Source organism: Rhodamnia argentea, chromosome 11, assembly GCF_020921035.1.
Source record: "Rhodamnia argentea isolate NSW1041297 chromosome 11, ASM2092103v1, whole genome shotgun sequence".
NCBI classification, from domain to species: Eukaryota; Viridiplantae; Streptophyta; class Magnoliopsida; order Myrtales; family Myrtaceae; genus Rhodamnia; species Rhodamnia argentea.
The window spans coordinates 23,325,006-23,345,627 of NC_063160.1; the positions used below are offsets into that span (position 1 = coordinate 23,325,006).

A 20,622-nucleotide genomic window follows, 5' to 3' on the forward strand; every position below is an offset into this window, starting at 1 on the left:
CACGAGGGCGTGTTTGGTACTATCACTGTGCTGTAGCTCACGTGTGTTGGCAACCCATGTTACAGAATTTATAGAAGAGGTTTATCTTTTTCAAAACATTTCCTTTTTTGTGGTCGGGCACTTTTTTCAAAATTTTTGTGCGGCCACAGAATTGTTTGTATACAAATCATAAGAGTTTGATTTAGTTTTTTGCTCCATAGCCCATGAGTCTTGTGCAATCTTAACTAGTGTCCGATTGGGTACTGTGGTAGCACTATGCAGCTAATGTCTGCGGTGCTAATATAACCTAACTGCATCATGTAGTAAGGGTGAGCATGGGCCGGGTCCAGATCTAGACTCTGAAACCAACCATGTTATAATCGGTTTCCAGTTTTTAGAACCGAAAACCGACATTGTTTGTCTTGGAACCTGTTTTGGAACCTACCCTGTGTTTCAATCCAATTCCAGGGTTTACCTCGAAAACCTGTTTTTCTTTTTCTTTTTATCAAAATAATATGAGTATCGATGAAATAAACAATAAAAATTACAATCCACCAAAAATAATAGTCCAAAATGTAATAGATAATACGACAAGATGGGAAGAAATAGAGGATCGAGAGGAGCCGAGGGACGTGAGGCAACTAAAGGGCAAGCGATAATGGATTATACACTAGGGTTTCTTTTTAAAAAAAATTAAAAATCGGTTCTAAAATTGGTCTAGGTGGGTCTTCACCTAGAACCGGAAACCGGATCGATTTCAACCGGTTCCCAAAAATTGGAACCGATTCTCGGACTCGTTTAAGCAGGAACCGATTCCCAACCTTGTTTTTCGAGTAGGCCGATCCGGGTTCCGGATAAACCCGGTCTGGTTGCACACCCCTATCACGTAGGATAACATACGTTCATATCCGCGATTGTCGGTGAAAATTGATCGAATTGATCGAATTGACATAAATATAAAAGATTTAGATTCAATTACTAAAAAAAAACAATCATGACTACAATGGCACGATTGGGAAAATTTTCAAATAAGGGCCAAAAGTCCTATCATTTTCTCAAATACGGGGCCGAAGTGAATCTTGTCTCAAATAAGGGCCTGAAGTACCCTTATTTTCTCAAACAAGGGTCCGAAGTGAATGTTATTTTAAATAAAGACCTGAAGTGGCCATGAAGGCAAAAAAAAAAAAAAAGACTTGTTTTCAAGGGCATTTTCATTTTTTTTTCTTATTTAATATTTTTTTTTTTTTATTACCGTCATCGGAGGCCCTCATCGAGGCTCTGGTGACCCTATCGGCCTTCACCAACCTTGTCGATCCCGCACCAAGCAGGTCGACCGCAACACAAGCGGGAGGGGTAGTCCTCTTGCTCGCGTGGTTGTTTTTTTTTTTAAATTAAAAATATATAAAAGATAATCAAAAAATAAAAATAGAAAATGACGAAAATACCCTTTAGGCAATACCTTTTTTTAAAACTTTATAGTCACTTCATGCCATTATTTGAAACATATTATGACACTTCGGACCTTTATTTAAAGCAATGTTCACTGGAGACCCTTATTTGAGAAAATAAGAGAACTTCGGGCCCTTATTTGAATTTTTTGTGCACAATTATGGTAAGTTTAAGATTTTTTTTTTCAAAAATTTCCCAAACACTGGCGCTTGCCTTTCAAGTTATCACCCAATCAAAGCGGAGGAGAAGTCAAAACGACGGTTGGGAGGCCTCAGCCCTTGGAAGAAACGACGCAATTACCCCCGACGACTTGGACTTCTAATTAGGAGGCAGGTCAACGGTGGGACTGAGTGATAGCGCACAAGCACCCCCACCATGGTTTTTTTTTTTTTCGAGTCTATTGATGATCTCATCCGACATCAAGAAATGTTCGGCTGCTACTCTCGATATGGTTGATTTTTTCGCGTTCTTGGTGTCGAATCGAATGCTTCGGTTGGCAATTTTCCTTTTTTTTTTTTTTTTTTAAGATTCTTGGAAAAGAAGAGAAAAAAAAAAGGACCGAACAGAGTAATTGGAGCTTCATTTGTTAGGGCGCGCATGACAAGAGTAGAATTTCTGCACAAGACTTGCTTCCGGAGCAGAAATCCGTTTAGTTAGGTAACTTCATTTTTCTAATCCTGGAGCATTTTTTTTTTTTGGGTGCAGAAATAGTTTTGGAGTAACTTAAAAAAAAACAAAAAAAAACTACTTATCTCCAAAAATAGAAAAATTAACTTCCGATCGGAAATTGATTTTTAAACTAGAAGTGTTACCATGCGCGTCTTCTTGACTGAGAATTCACTCGTCAAAGTGCCAACGGAGTTTCGGATTTGCCCAATTGATTAACCCAACGTCGGAAAATCGAAACCGTCGAGAGGGTCAGTCGGTCAAAAACAAGGAAAATTGAAGCCGCTCGAACATCATTATATTCAACTCTTATCCACAAAAGGAACGGAGAAATTTTTGAATTGGTCGTACTCTGTGCAAGACATTTCAATTTTGCGTGCAATTGTTTCTAACGAAAGCAGCTGGCATTTGTAAGACCGCAGAATCCTACATTTGACTTGTATAAATTCACATCAGAGCGACACGACGCTCGTGTAAGCAATTTGTGCCTTTTTTTTTTTTTTTCCATTTTTGATGGCCATTCCGTATCCCCCCTTCTTCATTTTTCGTTCTTTCCAAAGTGGTTTAACGTTTGGACGGATGCCCCCTTCTTGTCGCATTCTCACGTGAAACTTCACATCAATTGTTTTTCTTTGATGTTTCCTAATGCCGTGTCGAGAAGCTACAGTCGCGCTACGAGGCGGCACGCTTCCTATACGCACCCGCCTTCTTCTAAGTCGGAAAACGAAAGGAGCGTGTTTATTCTGACATGGAGGATTAAGTTTTCAGATTGTAGCGTCTCCCTATTTATAGTAGCTAGGAGATCCACGCTTGCCGCCCTACAGGAGGTGACGTCTTACTTAATGCTCGTGGATGGAATTGACTTGCGCGCATCCGTGAGAACTAGTCGAGTCGAGACGTTTGGATGCCTCATGATACAAGAAAGAAAATATAAGGTAATCGACCGCGTAATAAACCGAATGTGTTGTAGTTCCTCAAATACCTAAGTTTTTAATCGGTTGCTTTTGGCAATATTTTCAATCCATTAGAGTCAATTTGGGTTCCTCGAGGAAATATCTCCATCCTTTTCGGGAGGATGTTCATGAGGTTGCCCTCCAATTTAGCTTTACTTGTGTTGCTTGATCGAACCGGAACTTGCGGAGGAATGAGCCAAAACGCCAACACGATGGCTTGCACGTTAAGGGATCAATTGTTTTTAAGCAAAAAAAGGAGCAATGACAATGACACAAGGACTGATTTGCACAAATAGAGAGATTAGATGAGCATAATTTCAATTTAAGCAAGCAAGAAATGATTAGGTTATTTTGTAAAATAGTCTTTATTACCATTTACATCCTCTCGTTATTATTGGGTAAACAAGAGCACCTTGGCATTTATTTTTCTTTTTTCTTTTCTTTGGACAAGTGCATTGAAAATTCCAAAATTTGTCACGAGAGCGCAATTAAATCCTATTACTCGTCGGAAAATGCAATTGAGTCCCAAAAATTTAGAAAAGTGTAATCGAGTCTTAAAAATTGTCGAATTGGGGAAAAAGCTCTGTCCATAGATTACATTTTTTGAAAATTTTAGGTTTTAATTACATTTTCATGATAAGTTTCAAGACTTGATTGTACCTTTTGAAAGGTTGATGACTCAATTGTAATTTCATAACAAGTTTTACGAGTTTATTGCGCTTTTTAAAGTTTTACGATTTAATTGTAACTTTGTGAAAAATTTTAGGATTTTCAGTGCGTTTATCCATTTATTTATTTATTTCTTCTGTTGCCTGAGAGTTCTCCGTCGCTAGTTGTTAGGATTAGACCTGATCGGGGAACGGCACTAGGCCTGCTTGAGCTTGCCCAGATCAATTGGGCCAAAAGGCCAATTTGAATAGGCTTGAGGAGAGACCTTTTATGTAGGGCCCGGCCCGACCCGACTGACCATGATAGACGTCCATCTAGCTCCGAGAAGTACCATGTTCTTTTCTTCGTCGATGGACGGGGATTGGAGGCGAATTACTATCGGTCATTTTTTACCACACGATTTCTCAATTAATGAGTACTTTATATAAAACATGCGATGATGGTGCGTTAATCTATACTTAAGATTGTATGGCCAGGTTTCTGATTGAATCGAATCTATGACAAAAAAAAAAAAAATTTGAATCGAATCAAGAACGACAATGAACATTTCTAATCGTGCGAAGGTCTTTATAACTTGATTGAACAGTTGAAGAAGTAAGACTCTCTCCTCCAGTTCTCTTGATATTGCGCATTCCAATCAGAATTCCAAGCCCCTGCGTTCCTGCATCTACTTGTTGCAGATCCCCGGTTCGTGCTTGTTTGCTCGAATACTTGGCCACGGGAACTTCTTGAGTCGCCTCCTGACGCTATTCGCAGAACTGGGTCTCTCACTGATGCAGGAACTGCTGTTTTCATCGGTCGAGTCGAATGAGCAAGAGTTGATTCCCGCTCTGTTCCGATAGCCGTCAGCGTCCGACGTGTCCCGGACCCTGGCGTGCAAGAAGATTTCATTATCGTCTATTTGAAAAGATGTTCCTGGGCTAGCTGTTCCGTTGCTAGGCATCTTTATCTCCGAAAGCAAGGCTTCTCTAGCAGAAAATTCAGGAATCCCAAGCATTCGGCCTCCAGCCAAAACTAACTTCCTGATTAGTATATCCGATGATGCGGAGCGCGGTCGCCGTTTGAGCCAATCAAGTGGGGTCATCCCGTCTTCATCAGGAACGTTCACATCGAGTCCTGGTGCCGCCATCAATATCTCCACTAGTTTGTGGTGCACGTTACCGACGATCGCCAAGTGAAGAGCGGTCCGGCCGTCATTATTCTTCGCGTTGATTACATCTTCCACATTGAAGACTTCTCCACTCAAGAATTTCTTCATCATCTCGATCTGGACATCCCATCTCCGGAAATCCGGAGCTTGGAGTCCAGAAATAGCCATGTGGAGGAGAGTCTCTCCATTCATGTTCTTCGACGAGATAGAAGACGGAGAAGCAGAGATTAGTGCCTGGATTGTGGGCAACTGACCCTTGTGAGCAGCTATGTGCAGCGCCAAGTTGCCTCGATGGTCGGTCGTGTCGATGATGTCGAAGGCTTGAATAAGATGCTCAACCACCTGCATTGTTTTCGACATGAAACAGGGACCGAGATCAATTCAATCTTCTTGGCGAGTTGCTCTAGGCGTGCAACGTTACAACTAGGTCTGCACTAATATCATCTCTAACTTAAGGCTCTGTGATTTGTAATCAAATGTACCAAAAACAACTAAGGGGAGCTGTAAATGGTCTCCTTCTTTACAAAAATTTCGGTGTGTTTAACTGGCTTGATGAACTGATCAGATTGGCCGAGACCTTATTGCCGAAATCGAGCTATGTTCCGATTGAACCGAGACACCAGGAAGCCGAAATTCGGTCATAATGCAGAGTTACATTCACTCCAGTGGTGACACTATAATCCTCAAAGTCCGCGAAAGAGCATAAGACATCAACTAACCATTAAGCAAAATTGTCCATTCGAGAAAAAATCGTGCTTCCTAAATCTAGCAATATCGGTATATCGAATTCGGGGACGAAAGCTTGCCACAGAGGCCACGAGCTTTCACGATCCGGCAACTCACCTCGACATGTCCTTTGCCTGCAGCAGAATGCAAGACGGTGGAGCCATGAGCATCTCTATAAGCCAGAACATCGGAGCGGTCGTCACCCGCGATGAGCTCCTTCAGGATCTCCAAATTGCCTCCTCTAGCAGCAGCGTGCACTGCTCTGTTCATCACCTCCCATCTGTACAAGGAAGCAACCTCTCCCTGCCGTGCATTCTTGGTCGGCATCGACCACAACGCCCTCGGAGACACCGTGAAATCGAGAACCACCTTGAAGACCTCACGGCTTCTGCTCCTGGAAGCAGCGTAAAGGATGTCGGTGAGGCCGTATTCGCCCTCTCCCAAAACAAGAGACGGGTCTCTCTCCAGCAGCTCCTGGACGAAACCCAAGTCCCCTGCCGACGCAGCGGTGTACATGAGCCACCCACCAATACCGTATCGACCCTTGACGAGGGAACCTTTGTTCTTCGAATCGAACTCCAGCAGAAGCTGCCGGGCCACCCGGGAGCGGTGCTCGGCGATGCCGCGGAAGCGCCCGGCGTCGCCCGCCTCCTCCCAGAGAGCCTCGAGGCGGTGGATGCGGCGGAGCGAGGTGAGCTCAATGAGGTGGTTAGGGTCAATGCGGAGGAGCTCGCGGACAAGATCATAGTGGCCATTAGCGGCTGCACATTCGATTGGAGAGGCGCACCACCACTGGTCCCGGGTGTTCGCACACCGGAGAGGCAGGAACGTCGGAGGCATCGAGTAAGATCAAGAATGCCAGAAAAGAAAAGGTTTTAGTCCGTTTCAAGAGCGAGACCGAAAGCTGCGTTTGTTGGAATCGGGAAATGGACGGAAGAATATTTGGGGAGGCTCATTTTGCTGAAGTTGAGGCGTGCGACTTCTGATTTGATGAGGCGAGTGTTCTGTCGTTGTCGTTGTCGTTGTCGTGTCGTCATGGGGCCAATCTGCTTCAGGAAAGCAAGTGTGCGTGGAAAGAAATGCAAAGTCTGTTTTAGTGAGAATTTATTCGGTGCGAGAGGGGTGGGGAGATTCTTGCCAACGCCCATGAACAGGGACAGGAGACTGTTCACACGATAAACCGTGGTGATCTATTTGATCCAGTAGACCTGGATTCATGCAAGAATTTTCTCGACGGGGCGATTGATGAGCGTGGGCAAATGCTTGAATGGATCCAGACCCACATATACATCCGGTTTATCGCTGCCATTGATCATTTGAGCCCCGCTCGTGGGTTTCATCAGCGGGCACATGTACGTGGGTCCACGGACCTCGGACAGTGCAAGGCTTACTCAGAGAGAGAGAGAGAGAGTGTGTGTGGTTGTAGTGATGAAGCAAGCAAGCATTGAGGAACAGAGAAGATGCCACTTTTCTTCTTTTGAGTGAGGGCACGGGGGGGCAAGGAAGGAAGGTGGTGCCTTAAGTAGGAATTACTATTTGGGCTTGTTGTGGGTGCAGTTTTTGGATTTCAAGTAGTGAAGCCGAGTGTACAGTAGTTGAGAATTGAAACTGTACCAGAAATTAGCATTGAATTCCACAGAATAGTCCCATTCTGTGCTGCTTTTTTTGCTTGTTTGTTTCAATACCTTCCTAACTGCTGCATCAAAATTACCTCTTACCTCTTTGAAAAGCTTCCATTTTGGTAAGTATGGTGGACAGGGCTCTGGCTGTCCTAACACCAGAGCAGAGAATGGCATGTGAGAACCAGCTTTTTTTTTTTTTTTTCCCTCTCTCCATAACCCTTTTCTTCTGCAGCAATATAGATGGTGGGGTGAGTCCCACTCTTTGTTTTTTTTAACAAGAAAAACCAGTTCTCTGTCTGGACCCCCCCACACATACATGCCCTACAATCTTATCTTATGTTTCTTTTCACATGGTACTGGGAATATTAATAAGAAAAAGAAAAGAAGAAAGAAAGGAAATGGCAGAGCAAGCCACTTAAACAGACCTGAAAAGGGAGGAATCAAACAAGGGAAAGGAAGGAAAGATTAAGATATGAGTTTACCAATGAAAAGTGAGCCATACCTTCAGAAGCTATGCTTATATTGGAAGCATGGAAATAGCTTACATAGGTTTGATTTCAAATGAGAAATCGATATTTCGATGCGCCCACCAAAAACTATATTGTTGCATTGCAAGGCACAGATTACATGCTCGAATACGAATTAAATAATTACAAGCAGATTTTGAAAAGATCACGAGAAGCGGGCGAGCCGCTCTGTCCATGCATACGGAACGAGATCTAAAAAGCAGAACCATGAGAAATTGAGCCGACTCATTTGGCGGGATTCTGTTAAGATCGGGAAGAATTTACCCAAGTAAATCGATCAAACTTTTAGTCTATTGAACTTATCTGATGAAGCATATGAAGAACAGGCTAGTTTCCTGAGTCGTTGCCAAACTCCTCTCGATTCTCCTTAACTCCCTAATGGGGCCTCACAGATGAAACGAATTGCAAAATAAATCAGCATAATTTGATTCCTCCACAAAATTAGAATTTGCAAGCCCAATGTGAAGCCCAGCCCATGTCCTCGTGCTGCGTCCGCATCGTCGCTCTCCTCCTGATCCCTGAAACAACTCAATTCCAATTTTACCTAGGGCTTATGGAGGGGATAGCAACCCTTTGAAGATTCCGCAGCTAGGACCGAGCATAAACGATGATCTCCCGATTCGGTAGCTTACCAACAACTTCGCTTTCGCTCCGTTCTTCAATCATCCCGAGATGCATTTGCTCACAATGGGAACACCCAAGCTCCATTTCTTCGCGACCCCTTTTTCCCGAGAAAATGCACTCGGGATCGAGTGATCCCGAGAAAATCAGTTCAAGACCAGATTTTTCCGAAAGCCCATCTGATTCCGGTCAAAATGATCCCGACCCCACCACGCGCAGTCCAGGTGGTTTGGTTTCTCGAGCCAATGTGTTGAGCACTCTACTGAGCCTCAAGGATGACCCGTCTTTGGCGCTTGAGTTCTACTTACGAGTCGAGAGAAGGCGCGGCTTCGTTAGGAGTGTCGATGGGTATTGCGTCTTACTTCATATCTTGACTGGATGTCCGGAGTTTTGGTGCTGGGCTCGGAGGTTGCTCCGCTGGAATGCCAGTGCTGACTCCGGATACTCCCCGGCCCTGCTTGTGGATAGCCTGATCGAGTGTGCGCAGCGGTTTGATTTCGAGTTGGGTTCGCAGGTCTTTGATTACTTGCTGAGTAGTCTCGTTCGAGCTGACCGGGTGGGTGATGCTGTAGATTGTTGTTATAGAATGATTGAGAGCAATGTGATGCCTTCCCTTCCGTACTTAAATGCTCTTTTGGATGCATTGTTTAGGACGCTCAGGATTGGGGCAGTGCGGGAATTGTATGATACCATGGCCGCAAAAGGCGAAAGAGGTGATCTCTTTACGTTGCACAAGGTGATGCGTGCGTGTGTGAAGACAGGAAAGCCTGAGGAGGCTGGAGAGTACTTTAGACAGGCCAAGGATCGAGGGATGCAACTGGACGAGGCAGCTTATAATGTTGCGGTCCAGGCTAGGTGTCTAGAGCTGAATTCAGAGTCGGCGTGTGAGTTGCTGGACGAGATGAAAGAAAAGGGATTGGTCCCTTCAGAGTTTGCATTTGCTCGTGTGATCACTGCTTGTGTGAAGCAGGGGCATATGCAAGAGGCTCTGAGGGTTAAGGATGAGATGCTAAGGAGAGGGTATGAGATGAATTTGGTGGCAGCAACAAGTTTAATCAAGGGATATTGTATGTCAGGTGATTTAAATTCTGCACTGAATTTGTTTGAAAGTATTTGCAAGGATGGTCTTGTCCCAAACAGGGTTACCTACACCACTTTGATTAGCGGATGCTGTAGGAACGGGAATGTCAAAAGAGCATTTGAGGTATACTCCCAAATGAAACTTGCCGGCGTACAACATAGTGTCTCTAATTTTAATCATTTGATTAGGGGATATTTAAAAGCTCAGTCATGGGAAGAGGCTCTTAAAATATTTGAGGAGGCCATTGAGTGCGGAGCTGCTAATACCATTACCTATAATCATCTTCTGTCCTGGCTCTGCAATCAGGGTGATTTGACTGAAGCTTGCAAATTATGGGATAAAATGATAGTCAACGGCCTAGTGCCAAATGTAGTTTCATATAATATCATGATTCATGGACACTGCAAAAGTGGCAGTATGGATACAGCATCTACTATGTTCTCAGAGATGCAAGGAAGGAGACTAAAACCTAATGTAGTTTCATTTACCTTCTTAATATATGGATACTTTAAACATGGCGATCCAGATCGTGCTCTTGATGTGTTTGAACAGATGGAGCATGCGGGAGTTGCTCCCTCTGACTTCACATTCCACAGAATCATCAATGGTCTGTGTAAAGCTGGCCAGACTGTTGAGGCAAGGGACGTGTTGAATAAGTTCATTGGCAAAGGCTTTTTACCGAGCTGCATGACTTACAATAGTGTTATAGATGGATTTGTTGCAGAGGGTGACATAAATTCTGCTTTATGTGCTTTTAGAGATATGCATGATTTTGGAGTTTCCCCGAATTTAGCTACTTACGCCAGCTTGATCAGAGGTTCTTGCAAAAGAAATAATATTGATGTGGCACTTAAGATGTGGAATGAGATGAAGAACAAGGGTCTTGAACTGGATATCAAGGCATATAGTGCTCTAATTGATGGATGCTGCAAAATGCAATACATGGAAAGGGCACTGGACTTGTATTCTGAACTTCTAGAAGTTGGTCTGTCTCCAAATACAGTCATATATAATTGCCTCATCAGCGGGTTTAGAGATCTAAACAACATGGAGGCAGCACTTGGCTTTCATAAGAAAATGGTAGATGAGGGTATCCCTTGCGACTTGCCAACCTATACCACTTTAATTGATGGACTGTTGAAAGAGGGTAAATTACTCATGGTATCGGATCTTTACTCTGAGTTGCTCACAAAGGGCCTTGTACCTGATTTGATATTGTACCGTGTCCTGATGAAGGGTCTCTGCAAAAAGGGACAGCTAGAGAATGCTGGCAAGATTTTGGAAGAGATGGATAGGAAAGGTGTCAGCCCTGATGTTCTCTTATACAACACATTGATTGCTGGAAACTTCAAGGAGGGAAATCTTCAAGAGGCTTTTAGGTTGCATGATGAAATGCTTGACAGAGGACTTGTGCCTGATGATACTACATATGATATCCTTGTAACTGGAAAATTCGAAGGGAAAAATTATCTGCCTGAAGCATCAATGTCAAGTGGTTGATTTCCTATTGTATCTTTGGACCCTGGTCAGTCATTTGAAGATGGAGCTCATAGTGTCTTGCAGTGACCTGCATATCCAGTATAAGGTACTCCCTGCAATTTGATTTCCTTTATTCTAGTATCATTTCCACTTCAATGGCTTTGTTCTTTTTTCTTGAATACTCAATTCAAGGCTGTCTTCCGTATCTGCCAGGTGGATCTGTCTTTTATGTCAAGTCTGTTCCTGTGCAAGAAGAGTTGCATAGGAGGCAAAAAGATCAAGGTCTGAAGATGATCTTGAGCATCATGAAGTAAATATTTGTTGTCTGTTTCATGCCATAGCAATGAGGGTTGATTCTGCTTCAAAGAAGTTGAAACCGCTCTATGACCATGTAGTCTGCAGGTACTCTGAGAAATGTCTTTTAACTGGCTAGCCTGATTCTGTTATTCTCTAGGTGCTTTGTCTCAGCAATCCAGACTGCTTTACACAAGCTATTGCTTTTTGAATATGGAGAAAGTTCTGCATTTTCCATTTGCTCAAGCACATGGAAATGAAATGGATCCCCAATTTAGATACATGTGACAAGAGAGAGCCTGTGATCTCGTAAAATATTGGTTTCCTCGCTTGAGAACATTATAGTGGTCCAAATCCACTAATCCCATGGTTAATGGATATTATTGACCTCTCTAATAATGGTTTTGCGTAAGTGCAGTAACTACCAAGAGTCAACTTGTTACCTTTGTTCCTTGCTATCACTTGTGTTTTATGTTACCATGATTCTTCTTTTCCAGTTTTTCCTTATTTTTTCATCATAATTTGGTTAGGTGAGAAGTCCTCTATCAGTTGTCTCGTGGATGGTTTAAAAAGTGGCTGCCGATATAGTGCTGCCAGCTTTCACTGAGAAGCTACGTCTCTGTATGGTCCGAAAGCGTAGAGACTTACATCATTCTTGACAATGCATGATGTGGAACACGAATTACTCCAAGTACGTTCCCTAGCTTCAATATGTTCCTACTTCTTAGAGATCAGCACAAGCAACTCTATATGTTTATATATTTTCAGGTTATGAGTAATGATATTTTGGCTGGTGGAGTATCAGTCCTCAGATCTTTGAGTCACTTTTTACAAGTTGGGAAAACAAGATGGATCAGCATCAGGTTCTCAGACTTCCTTCCGTGGCAAAATTAACGCCAGTTTCTTTCGATGCAACCAAAGTTTTGAACCCAAGTGTGTTGGACCTCCTGGAACAGATCATGACCAAAGCATGATGAAATGTGTATGTAGTTTAAGGATCGAAAAAACCATTCCGTCGAACTGGAAAAGGTTTCGAAGAACGCAGAAATTACTACATAAATGAAATGTGAAATTCTTGAGTGGATATAACCCATCGGTAGAGTGTCACCTTGACGTGGTGTAAATCATCAGTTTGAGCTAATTTTAGGTATTCACTTAATCTTGTTAGGTATAGCTGTAGATATCTATTTGTGAGGCTGTCCGCCTAAATCAGAGGCAGATATAGATGCTATAACAAAACTTCAGGAGATTAGAGTGGCTTTCCTTGGAGATGGAAAACTTGTCCACCTGGTTTTATCAAGGTTGTCAACTGCATGCTCCTTTTTGTTCTTGAGGCTTGTTTTTCCGTTTTTCTTTTTCAGAAATTCTGTTCAATCTCGAGCTCTCGTCCTGTGCGTTGTCCTTATGGATGTCTGCAGATGCTAGTGAAGTCACGTACTTAACCAGACTCTTCTTTGGCTAGTTGCTTTCTCTACAGAATGTCAGTTTCTGGGTGCCTTCATTCACGCTTTTAGTTACCGCTCCACCGTCCTCAATGCACTGATTTGTAACATGTGTATAGCAATAGCGACGTTGGCCGCAAATGCAGACTTAGGGACGTCTACGAGCGGACATTGCCAACATATGTAGTTGGGGATTTCCAGAGAGCTTTAGGGACGGCCCTGAAAGCCCGAGACCGCCTTTTCATTTGTAGTTGGTGGTGCGTGTTCTCTGACACCCAGAAAGGACCAAGTCCGCATTGTTAGCCGATCAAAACGCCCACTGCGAAGAGTTGCTAGATCCTCCTCGCCACGAGCTTGATTCAATCGTCATTGTAAATCCTGTGATAATAAGAAAATGTAACCACCACATGGATAATTTTGTGGGCTATTTCGCGCTGTGAACTCCCTTGCTCTTGGCACGGACATCAGACGCATCTGGTGGACGTGCAGTCACGCTATAATTCACCCTAAACGTTTAGTTCGATACACTAGGACATGCTCAGGGAAGGGAAATAGTCACTCGCACCGGCTAGGGTCAAAAGCATTTGCTTCTACGTCCATATCGAAACTGTGTTCTTACGAATCACAAAAGGAGTCTGGGCAGTAGAAGCTCTCGTAACATTGCATCTAAGCTTAAAAAATTAGTCAAGACAATCAGTGTTAACTAAGTTAGCCGTCCGGTTTAATCAATTCGAAGAAATCAGAGAGCTGTAATCAACAGAAAATTAGGACACGACTCATTATTTATTGATAAGGCTCAAATGGCATTTGTTATTTCAAGTCTACACGCAACACCTCCTTCTTCTAGAGCTGGCGCCTTGCTAAGCTTTCTCTGAAGCAAAAGGCAGCCTGCAGCAGATATAACACTCCGCTATTGTATACAGGTAGGTATGCAGTACTAGTGGCAGTATAGTACCAAAAGACGAGGCCTCAAAACCTGCCAGCTTATAAGGGCATTGGACCGAAATTATTTGTGGACGGTCTCTCCATTTCTACAAGGTTGGAGGAATCCAAATGTAACCATGCGTTTGGACGTAACCAGCTTTTTCCAGCAGCTCGTCCGCTTCACCAGGACCTCGGCTCCCTGGTTGGTATGGAATTGGTTTAAATTCACCATTGTCAATTCTGTGAAGAATTGGTGTGAAAATCTCCCAAGCCGCCTGCGATTGAACAATGCAACTGTCAATGGGCAATCCCGTTCTTGCAAAACCAATAAACTGTGCCATCTTGTAGATGGAAGTTTCACAACCGTATGGCAGTGCTTGTACCTTAAGTTCATCTCTCCGGACAAAATGCTGTTGGTCACCCCTGATTCTGCAATACCAAATTTCACCATCATTCACCACTACAAATGAAAAAACCAGCTATGATAAAGCAAAACATCTCTCAATTTCATATCATTTTAATAACAATAATTGAAGAGGCATGCTATGTTTTTCACATTGGATACCAGAGAAATCTATCCTTATAAAAGTTGCCCGCTCAAATGCGAGTCTTCTTCAATGAGTTAAGCTTCAAACAAAGAGCTCCAAGATTTTTTAAAGTAGGAGGTCCTCAAAATAAATAGGAAAGAATTATACGTGTCAAGTATTAGACGCTCATAAGCCTCAGGAATTACGACTTCTTGATAACGCTGCCGATATGACAAATCGAGTTCGCTCTGCACAGTTGACATCTCCAACCCAGGTTGCTTGACCTGCATGAAAAAACGCTCTCGAACATCATGTTCTCCTCCTGATAATGTCTCAACATCAATGAAGTGTGCTGCATCTACAATTCCAATCTTTTTGATAGGAAATAACAAATCCACACAACCTATGAATGGGTTATACTGACGCACTACCAATCCCTTAACCTCACTATCAGCCTGTTACTGACATATAGAAGCTACTGTGTGTGTGTGTGTGTGTGTGTGAATTTGTGCATGTAACATTAAGCAGGTGTTAGCCACAACATTGTGACTATACTAAACTCTACAGAAAGCTATTAGCAAATCCAGTCACCTACAGTGAGTTTCATGTACATGGCTTCAGAAGGTTGTAGGCGAATTACGAACTCATTTCTCCCTTGCTTCTGACCTGTAGAAAGGATGCCATTCAAGTAGCAAATCAACCTATTGCCAAAATGAAATAGCCATAAGAGAACAAATATATGCAGCAAAACTGGAGGCCTGTAATATTTGACTGTTTTTTGTTTTTTCGGTCGAATAATATTTGACTGTTTAGTACCTGTAATATTTGGCTGTTTAGTACATCACCAAAGTACTTCACATGGCCAAAATCCATAATCGACAAGTTTTTGAAAACCAAAAGTCGAAAACACGAAAACTTCTTGTTCTCTGGTCAGTACATATAGGCCTGTCTGGTCAGTGAAATCATTTTCTAGTAGATATTATCACATATAGCGCAACTACACAGCAGACAGGATGTATTCCCTAAAGGTCATCCTCAGGCTTATGCTTTAAATGTAGGTTCCGCTTAAAGGGAAAAAAAAAATCAACAGTTCTTGAGTTAACCAAATGAACTGACCAAGCATGAACTTCAGAATATCAGTGGAAAGTGAAAATGGCTACTACCGTACATTTGTATATATCCCCAGGAACATCCTTAAATTGGACACGGATCTCTGCTTTTCTTGAGTTTAGAGCTTTCCCTGCCTTTAGAATGAAAGGAACACCTAAAAAAAGGATGGCACAGGTAGTTAGAGCAATGAAAATGATATTATTCAGTTGTTCATTAGCATATGTCTATGAAGACATAATTTATATACGAAACAAATGTCCATAGGGAAGTTCGGAAAGTAGTTCCTTTCAGCTTCCATGTATCCCACCTTCCCATCTTTCATTATGTATACGTAGAACCATAGTTGCAAAAGTTGGAGTATTTGAATTGTCAGGGACAGTAGAATCGTCCCTGTAACCTTCATATTGTCCAAGAACAACTTCTTCATCTTCAATCGGAAGTACTGATTGAAGGACCTGCATACGTCATACAATAATCAGCAACCAAACAGTATTACATGCCCAGGAATACTACCAGTTGGAAGTACCCCATTGTCGTGCCATGGACTTAGAGAATACCTTCACTTTCTCATCGCGAATGTGCTCTGGTTTGAGGGAAACGGGTTTTTCCATGGCAACCAGACAGAAAACCTGCAACCAGTCAAAACATTATTAATCAGGGGATGATCATTTTCCCCCTTAGATGATATGCATGTTGTCGAGTTTAGTTCACAATTACTTCTCTGCGGATTTGGGGCACAGAGGATGAGTGATTGTTATGAAGCGGGGTAGCGAAAGGACATGGAGAGAAAAACTATTGGCACCCAAGGTGCCAAAAAGTGCCAAGATAATTCAAGTTAAAATCCAGCACAAATGGGGATAGGCATATCTCCCTAATTTAATTTAGGGTACAAGTAAATAACAAGATAAAAATGGCAGTACCTGCAAAAGATGGTTTTGAATAATATCACGGATGATACTGCAAAATTCAGATAGCACAATTAATGGGTCTTAGTACCAAGCAAAGCAAAGAAAAGACAACCTCATGGCGATTAGGCATCATTAAAGAAACATCATCAAATAAACCTTAGTGAAAGGCGTAAGATAATTAAATTCTAAATGGACAACACAATTCAATGATAGAGAAACAATCTCTGCCCAGACATCTAGTTTGAAGGACAGAAAGAAAATATAGCGTGCATACCCGTATTCATCAAAATATCCACCACGACCTTCAGTTCCAAAATCTTCTCTGAATACTATCTGCCAAAGACAGAAGCAAACAACATACAAACAAATAAGTACACTGCAAATATACAATATTGAAACAACAATGTCAGTGATCAGCAAAGCCATGTTTGTAGTGCTCTTATTTCAAGGGCAATGGCCACACAGGCACACAATGGCGAAACCTCATCAAAGAAGCAAATTCATCAATTTGCCAAAGTAATAACTTGAGATGATGGCACTTACCTGCACGTTAGCAATGTTATCGCGATTCCAGAGGGGCAAAAAGAATCGATTTGCAAAACGAAGTACCAACTGTATGAAGGAATAGAAGTAAGAAGAGGCAGAATATTTAGAGAATGAAAAAAGAAAGCACAATACATATATATCTACCAAATTCTGCACGAGTTCTTTTCCGAGATAGTGATCAATACGGTAAATTTGTGGTTCATCAAATAAGTCTCCAATCTGAGCACTAAGTTTTTCTGCAGATTCGAGATCCCTGCCAAAAGGTTTTTCCACGACAATTCGAGTCCATCCTCCAAGATCAGCTGAAAAGGCAAGATGCAGTTGTTCATATATGTTAAATACAGACATTTTTTCTAAACATAAAAATAAGCCCCATTCTTAATACCCCAAACTTTGTCCCCAACTGTAAATTACTCGTAAGATTCACAAACTCCAACAGTTCAGCCAAGCAAATCATATCATCACCAAAACAATTAGAGAGATGCATAGAAGAATCTATTCACATACAAAAACAGATAGAAAACTCGTTGCCTAGTTAATAAAAAGTGATGCCCAGAACTCAAGTGGATCTTATGACTCTCAGCATAGCCGGACAAAGATATGAGCATATTAAAGTGGCACCATGCTCTCACTAAGAACATGCATCCCAGGCTATCTTGCTAAACAACCACCGATTCATAAGGGGCCCGTGAACAAAATTAGATTGGCCTTCAATTACTAGTTAGCACTCTCGTAATAACTTCAAATGAAACACAGATGAAGAGTAACTATTCAAACAATATAGCTTTATGCAACTTCAGATATCCTCTCACATTTGTTCATGCAGTAATTTCTGATCAGCTTGCAGACAGATGGATATACAGATGGGGGAAGTGCCAGATAAAACAATCTCCTCGATGACCCTTCGCGACTATTTTTTGAAATTTCATGCTCTGAAATTTCTTTGTCCAACCTCTGAAAACCCTCTTCAGAATCATAAGAACCACTTACATATTTGATCTGAAAGTGATCATCAAGAGTTAGCATGAGAATGCAGTGTAAAACTCTAGTTACTGTACCAGCAACTAACCAGCTGGAGAAACTTCACAACGTCGTCAGAGTGCTTGGATGAAGCAGCCTTGTTATCAACAAGAAACCTGATACATTGATTGCCAATGAGATTTATACATCTTCGAAACGAATGAAATTCCTGAATCTAAAATACTGAAAGATTATGCATATCATGGCTACTATAATGTACCACTGAGTTGGTCACCCAGAAATAGAATAACCATGGAAGTTCACCTTCTCAAAAGTAGTTCCAAGTAAGTAGTAAGGAATGGATAAGATAATGATTTTCTTCTCCGTTCATATTATATGGATCAGAGTTCAAAGAATTAAAAAATTATGTTCCTTCTTAATCATACCATAGAAGGATGAAAGTTCAATGAAACATTAAAAAGAGAAACTCGAGGCCAGATAAATGGTGCAAAAGAGAATGCCAACGGATATCTTACCCACGGATGCGATTTCTCAACTCGTCATCTGATATTTTAGTCCTTGCATAGCCAAAAATGTAAACTTCGTCTGATGGTAAAAATCCCTGCACCAACTCATCCAGCTAAGAGTTAGGTTAACTCCTATGACCACAAAGCAAAAAAAAAATACCACCAAACAATGTTATTGAAATAATAGGATATCATCAAGTAATTATAGAATCAAGATGATGGTGAAGTCCAGATAAGGACACAATGGCGTATGCATCAACACAGCAGTCAAAGGTCCATTGTTTAGCAGACACTCCTGCAGCCTACAGCTAGGAAAATGCCATTCGACAGACCTGACGGTAGAGGTTGAAGAGTGCGGGAAAAGTCTTCTTCTTGGCAAGATCTCCAGAAGCACCGAGCACTACAATCGAGAGGCACCCAGTTTCGGGCGCATCAATGTCCCTCAAAAAGGATTCACTTCTGAAACTGGATCTTTTCTCAATGGACCAGCCACCCGATCCCATCATTCCAAGAGTTTGACGACAAATATGCTACTTCACGATCGGGGCACCTCTTTGATCTGCAGTTAAAAGCAAGAGAAGGGTCAATTCAAGAAAAAAAAAAGAAAAAATTGAATTTGATCATCATTAAGCCACAACAGAACAGTAAGCTAGAAGTAAAGATGCTCAGCCCTATTACTCCAAACGCAAAATCAAAGTAAAGAACCTAGGAACGAAGATTTGCTATGCACACTGCCTGGCTACTGAGACACTCTGTAACAAATAGAAAACCCAGAATTCGCTCACAATCCTAAACCAACAAACACAGCTTGTTAAGCATATCACTGTACACCCACACTCTAACCACTACTCTCGCTCTCCTAGGCAAACTATCACACAGCGAGCGAACAGCAGCAAGAACTGCTCCTCGAAAACAAACTCTTCACCTCCAAAGGCAAGCGCAAGCACCCCTCCCTCCCCCCCGCGGGGCCCCAAAAAAAAAAAAAGAAGAAGAAGAAGCAGCAGCAGCTGGATCCAGAAGAGAGAGAGAGAGAGAGAAGCAAGACGGACCAGACGGACAACAGAATTCGGAGGTCTGAAAAGGGTGGCGATCGACTTATACTGATTAAGAAATCCCAAAAAGGATCGGAATCAAAACGTCACCAGATACGACAGCAATTCCGCTAACTAGATTACAAGAAAAACAGAAAAGATCAAGAGGCTTACGAACAGTGTCGTCCTGGTTCGAGCTCCGAAGCTGAAAGTTGAAACACAGAGAGAGAGGGTATAAAAAAATGATGAGAAAGTCGCTCACCAACTCGGAATGGTCGCGATCAGTCCATGGATGCCTACCAAATGGCTTGCCCAGCTCCCGGCTTCCGAATTCAACGGGAAGGCCAATTCGATAAGTTAATATCTCTTTTCCCCATTTCGTACTTCTCCCCCAACTTTTTCTCGTATTTGCGATTCTGGCCCGCAAGACATCTATTTTGGCAAAAAGGTTCCATCTTTACGGAGTTTTCGTTTTTGCTTGTTTTGGGCCTACGTTTATAATTGAAAAACAACAGAAAAGGAAGTTGTTTCTTTGGATTCTTCTCATAATAAAGGTTAGGTTAATGGCATCTACTGATTCATCTTTCCAATCTCGTTAGAGATTTAGAGACAAGCGATTAATGTCACGACTATAAAATTGGAGAGAAATTATCTATCAAAGCATGATTTCGCATATGGCCCCGTGATTTTATTATCTACAAATTTTTAGTTATTGTATCCCTCAAATCAATCCCTCCAAAGTTAATTACTCGATATGTTTCATAGGACAGCAAGAGCTTGGACCGGACAAGCAATTTATCAGCAACAATTAGCACTTATTGGGTACTAAAAAGTATATTCCTTCGGAGAGAAGGAGGGGAAAATACAAACTGGATAAGTATTTACAATGGCCCAAATTGAAAAGAAGCATTTACGATGACCCAAATTGAAAAATCTGAGGGACAGTGAAGACATCTAGATTTAGACATGAAACACAAAAATGCTGTGGTCGAATCGTATAATGCCACGCCCCTCAGCAATGGGAAAGGTAAGACCACTGCGACAAAAATCTCGTTTGTCAGTGCGACTTTGTCGAGACGTACTTGCTTTCCGATCGAAAATGACTATCCACACGTGCAATGTTAAACGCGTGGCATATAAAGGAGCAACTTAAAGAGAGGGAATGCAACAAATCCCACGTTCGAATCTGCGCAAACTTATATATCGATGGATACGAACATATAAGCAGAGCATTTCTACATGGTACATGTAGCATCGATCCTCCAAGAAATAGGAGTGTGCGGTTTCAGGTTCCACCTAAAATATACTCATCGGAATCGGTTCCCTATTTTTTGGAACATGAAACATACCATGCATGTCCCGAAACCCGGAACCTATTCTGTCATAAGTTTTAGGTCGGTTCTACCAAGTTCCACATATATTTTTAATTGA

The 20,622-nt window shown here is 42.0% G+C and overlaps 3 protein-coding genes and 2 long non-coding RNA genes across 14 annotated transcripts; 1 reads left to right on the forward strand and 4 right to left on the reverse strand.

Moving 5' to 3' along the window:
• Positions 1–4,246: 4,246 nt before the first annotated feature.
• Positions 4,247–6,521, reverse strand: LOC115751089 (serine/threonine-protein phosphatase 6 regulatory ankyrin repeat subunit B-like). 2 transcript variants are annotated; one of them, XM_030688803.2, is made up of 3 exons: positions 6,504–6,521; positions 5,710–6,473; positions 4,247–5,208 (listed from the first exon to the last, which is right to left on the reverse strand). In XM_030688803.2, the coding sequence occupies exons 2-3, from the start codon at positions 6,430–6,432 to the stop codon at positions 4,384–4,386; spliced, it is 1,548 nt and encodes a 515-aa protein (XP_030544663.1). In that variant the 5' UTR covers positions 6,433–6,473; positions 6,504–6,521; the 3' UTR covers positions 4,247–4,383. The 2 variants fall into 2 exon arrangements, with proteins under 2 accessions (XP_030544663.1, XP_048127999.1); XM_048272042.1 differs by having other exon boundaries at positions 5,710–6,515.
• A 372-nt stretch (positions 6,522–6,893) lies between these two features.
• Positions 6,894–7,518, reverse strand: LOC125312756. Its single transcript, XR_007196802.1, has 3 exons — positions 7,474–7,518; positions 7,432–7,440; positions 6,894–7,399 (listed from the first exon to the last, which is right to left on the reverse strand). It is a non-coding gene; the product is annotated as an uncharacterized LOC125312756 (long non-coding RNA).
• Positions 7,519–8,013: 495 nt separating this feature from the next.
• On the reverse strand, positions 8,014–8,510 carry LOC125312755. Its single transcript, XR_007196801.1, has 2 exons — positions 8,374–8,510; positions 8,014–8,259 (listed from the first exon to the last, which is right to left on the reverse strand). It is a non-coding gene; the product is annotated as an uncharacterized LOC125312755 (long non-coding RNA).
• Positions 8,275–12,191, forward strand: LOC115751085 (pentatricopeptide repeat-containing protein At3g54980, mitochondrial-like). 6 transcript variants are annotated; one of them, XM_030688796.2, is made up of 4 exons: positions 8,275–11,028; positions 11,136–11,324; positions 11,747–11,907; positions 11,985–12,191. In XM_030688796.2, the coding sequence occupies exon 1, from the start codon at positions 8,349–8,351 to the stop codon at positions 10,941–10,943; it is 2,595 nt and encodes an 864-aa protein (XP_030544656.1). In that variant the 5' UTR covers positions 8,275–8,348; the 3' UTR covers positions 10,944–11,028; positions 11,136–11,324; positions 11,747–11,907; positions 11,985–12,191. The 6 variants fall into 6 exon arrangements, with proteins under 6 accessions (XP_030544656.1, XP_048127995.1, XP_048127996.1 ...); XM_048272038.1 differs by having other exon boundaries at positions 11,747–11,842; positions 11,947–12,191; XM_048272039.1 differs by having other exon boundaries at positions 11,747–11,837; positions 11,947–12,191.
• Positions 12,192–13,424: 1,233 nt separating this feature from the next.
• On the reverse strand, positions 13,425–19,602 carry LOC115751086 (glucose-6-phosphate 1-dehydrogenase 6, cytoplasmic). Of its 4 annotated transcripts, none has more exons than XM_030688799.2 (16): positions 19,454–19,602; positions 18,493–18,719; positions 18,170–18,255; positions 17,743–17,809; positions 17,486–17,672; positions 16,818–16,975; positions 16,671–16,739; positions 16,402–16,460; positions 16,140–16,176; positions 15,777–15,848; positions 15,527–15,674; positions 15,278–15,373; positions 14,705–14,775; positions 14,278–14,393; positions 13,966–14,011; positions 13,425–13,857 (listed from the first exon to the last, which is right to left on the reverse strand). In XM_030688799.2, the coding sequence occupies exons 2-16, from the start codon at positions 18,664–18,666 to the stop codon at positions 13,690–13,692; spliced, it is 1,554 nt and encodes a 517-aa protein (XP_030544659.1). In that variant the 5' UTR covers positions 18,667–18,719; positions 19,454–19,602; the 3' UTR covers positions 13,425–13,689. The 4 variants fall into 4 exon arrangements, with proteins under 4 accessions (XP_030544659.1, XP_030544658.1, XP_030544662.1 ...); XM_030688798.2 differs by having other exon boundaries at positions 19,366–19,503; XM_030688802.2 differs by having other exon boundaries at positions 19,370–19,475.
• Between the last annotated feature and the right edge of the window lie 1,020 nt (positions 19,603–20,622).

Excerpts from the sequence above, each read along its gene's own strand:
- LOC115751085 (XM_030688795.2), top strand. The coding sequence starts at position 8,349 with ATGATCTCCCGATTCGGTAGCTTACCAACAACTTCGCTTTCGCTCCGT.
- LOC115751089 (XM_030688803.2), bottom strand. The coding sequence starts at position 6,432 with ATGCCTCCGACGTTCCTGCCTCTCCGGTGTGCGAACACCCGGGACCAG. Across the intron at positions 5,209-5,709 it reads CAGGCAAAGGACATGTCGAG|GTGGTTGAGCATCTTATTCA; the intron begins GTGAGTTGCCGG and ends AAAACAATGCAG.
- LOC115751086 (XM_030688799.2), bottom strand. The coding sequence starts at position 18,666 with ATGATGGGATCGGGTGGCTGGTCCATTGAGAAAAGATCCAGTTTCAGA. Across the intron at positions 16,740-16,817 it reads AAGAACTCGTGCAGAATTTG|TTGGTACTTCGTTTTGCAAA; the intron begins GTAGATATATAT and ends TCCTTCATACAG. Across the intron at positions 14,776-15,277 it reads TCCTGGGGATATATACAAAT|GTCAGAAGCAAGGGAGAAAT; the intron begins GTACGGTAGTAG and ends TCCTTTCTACAG.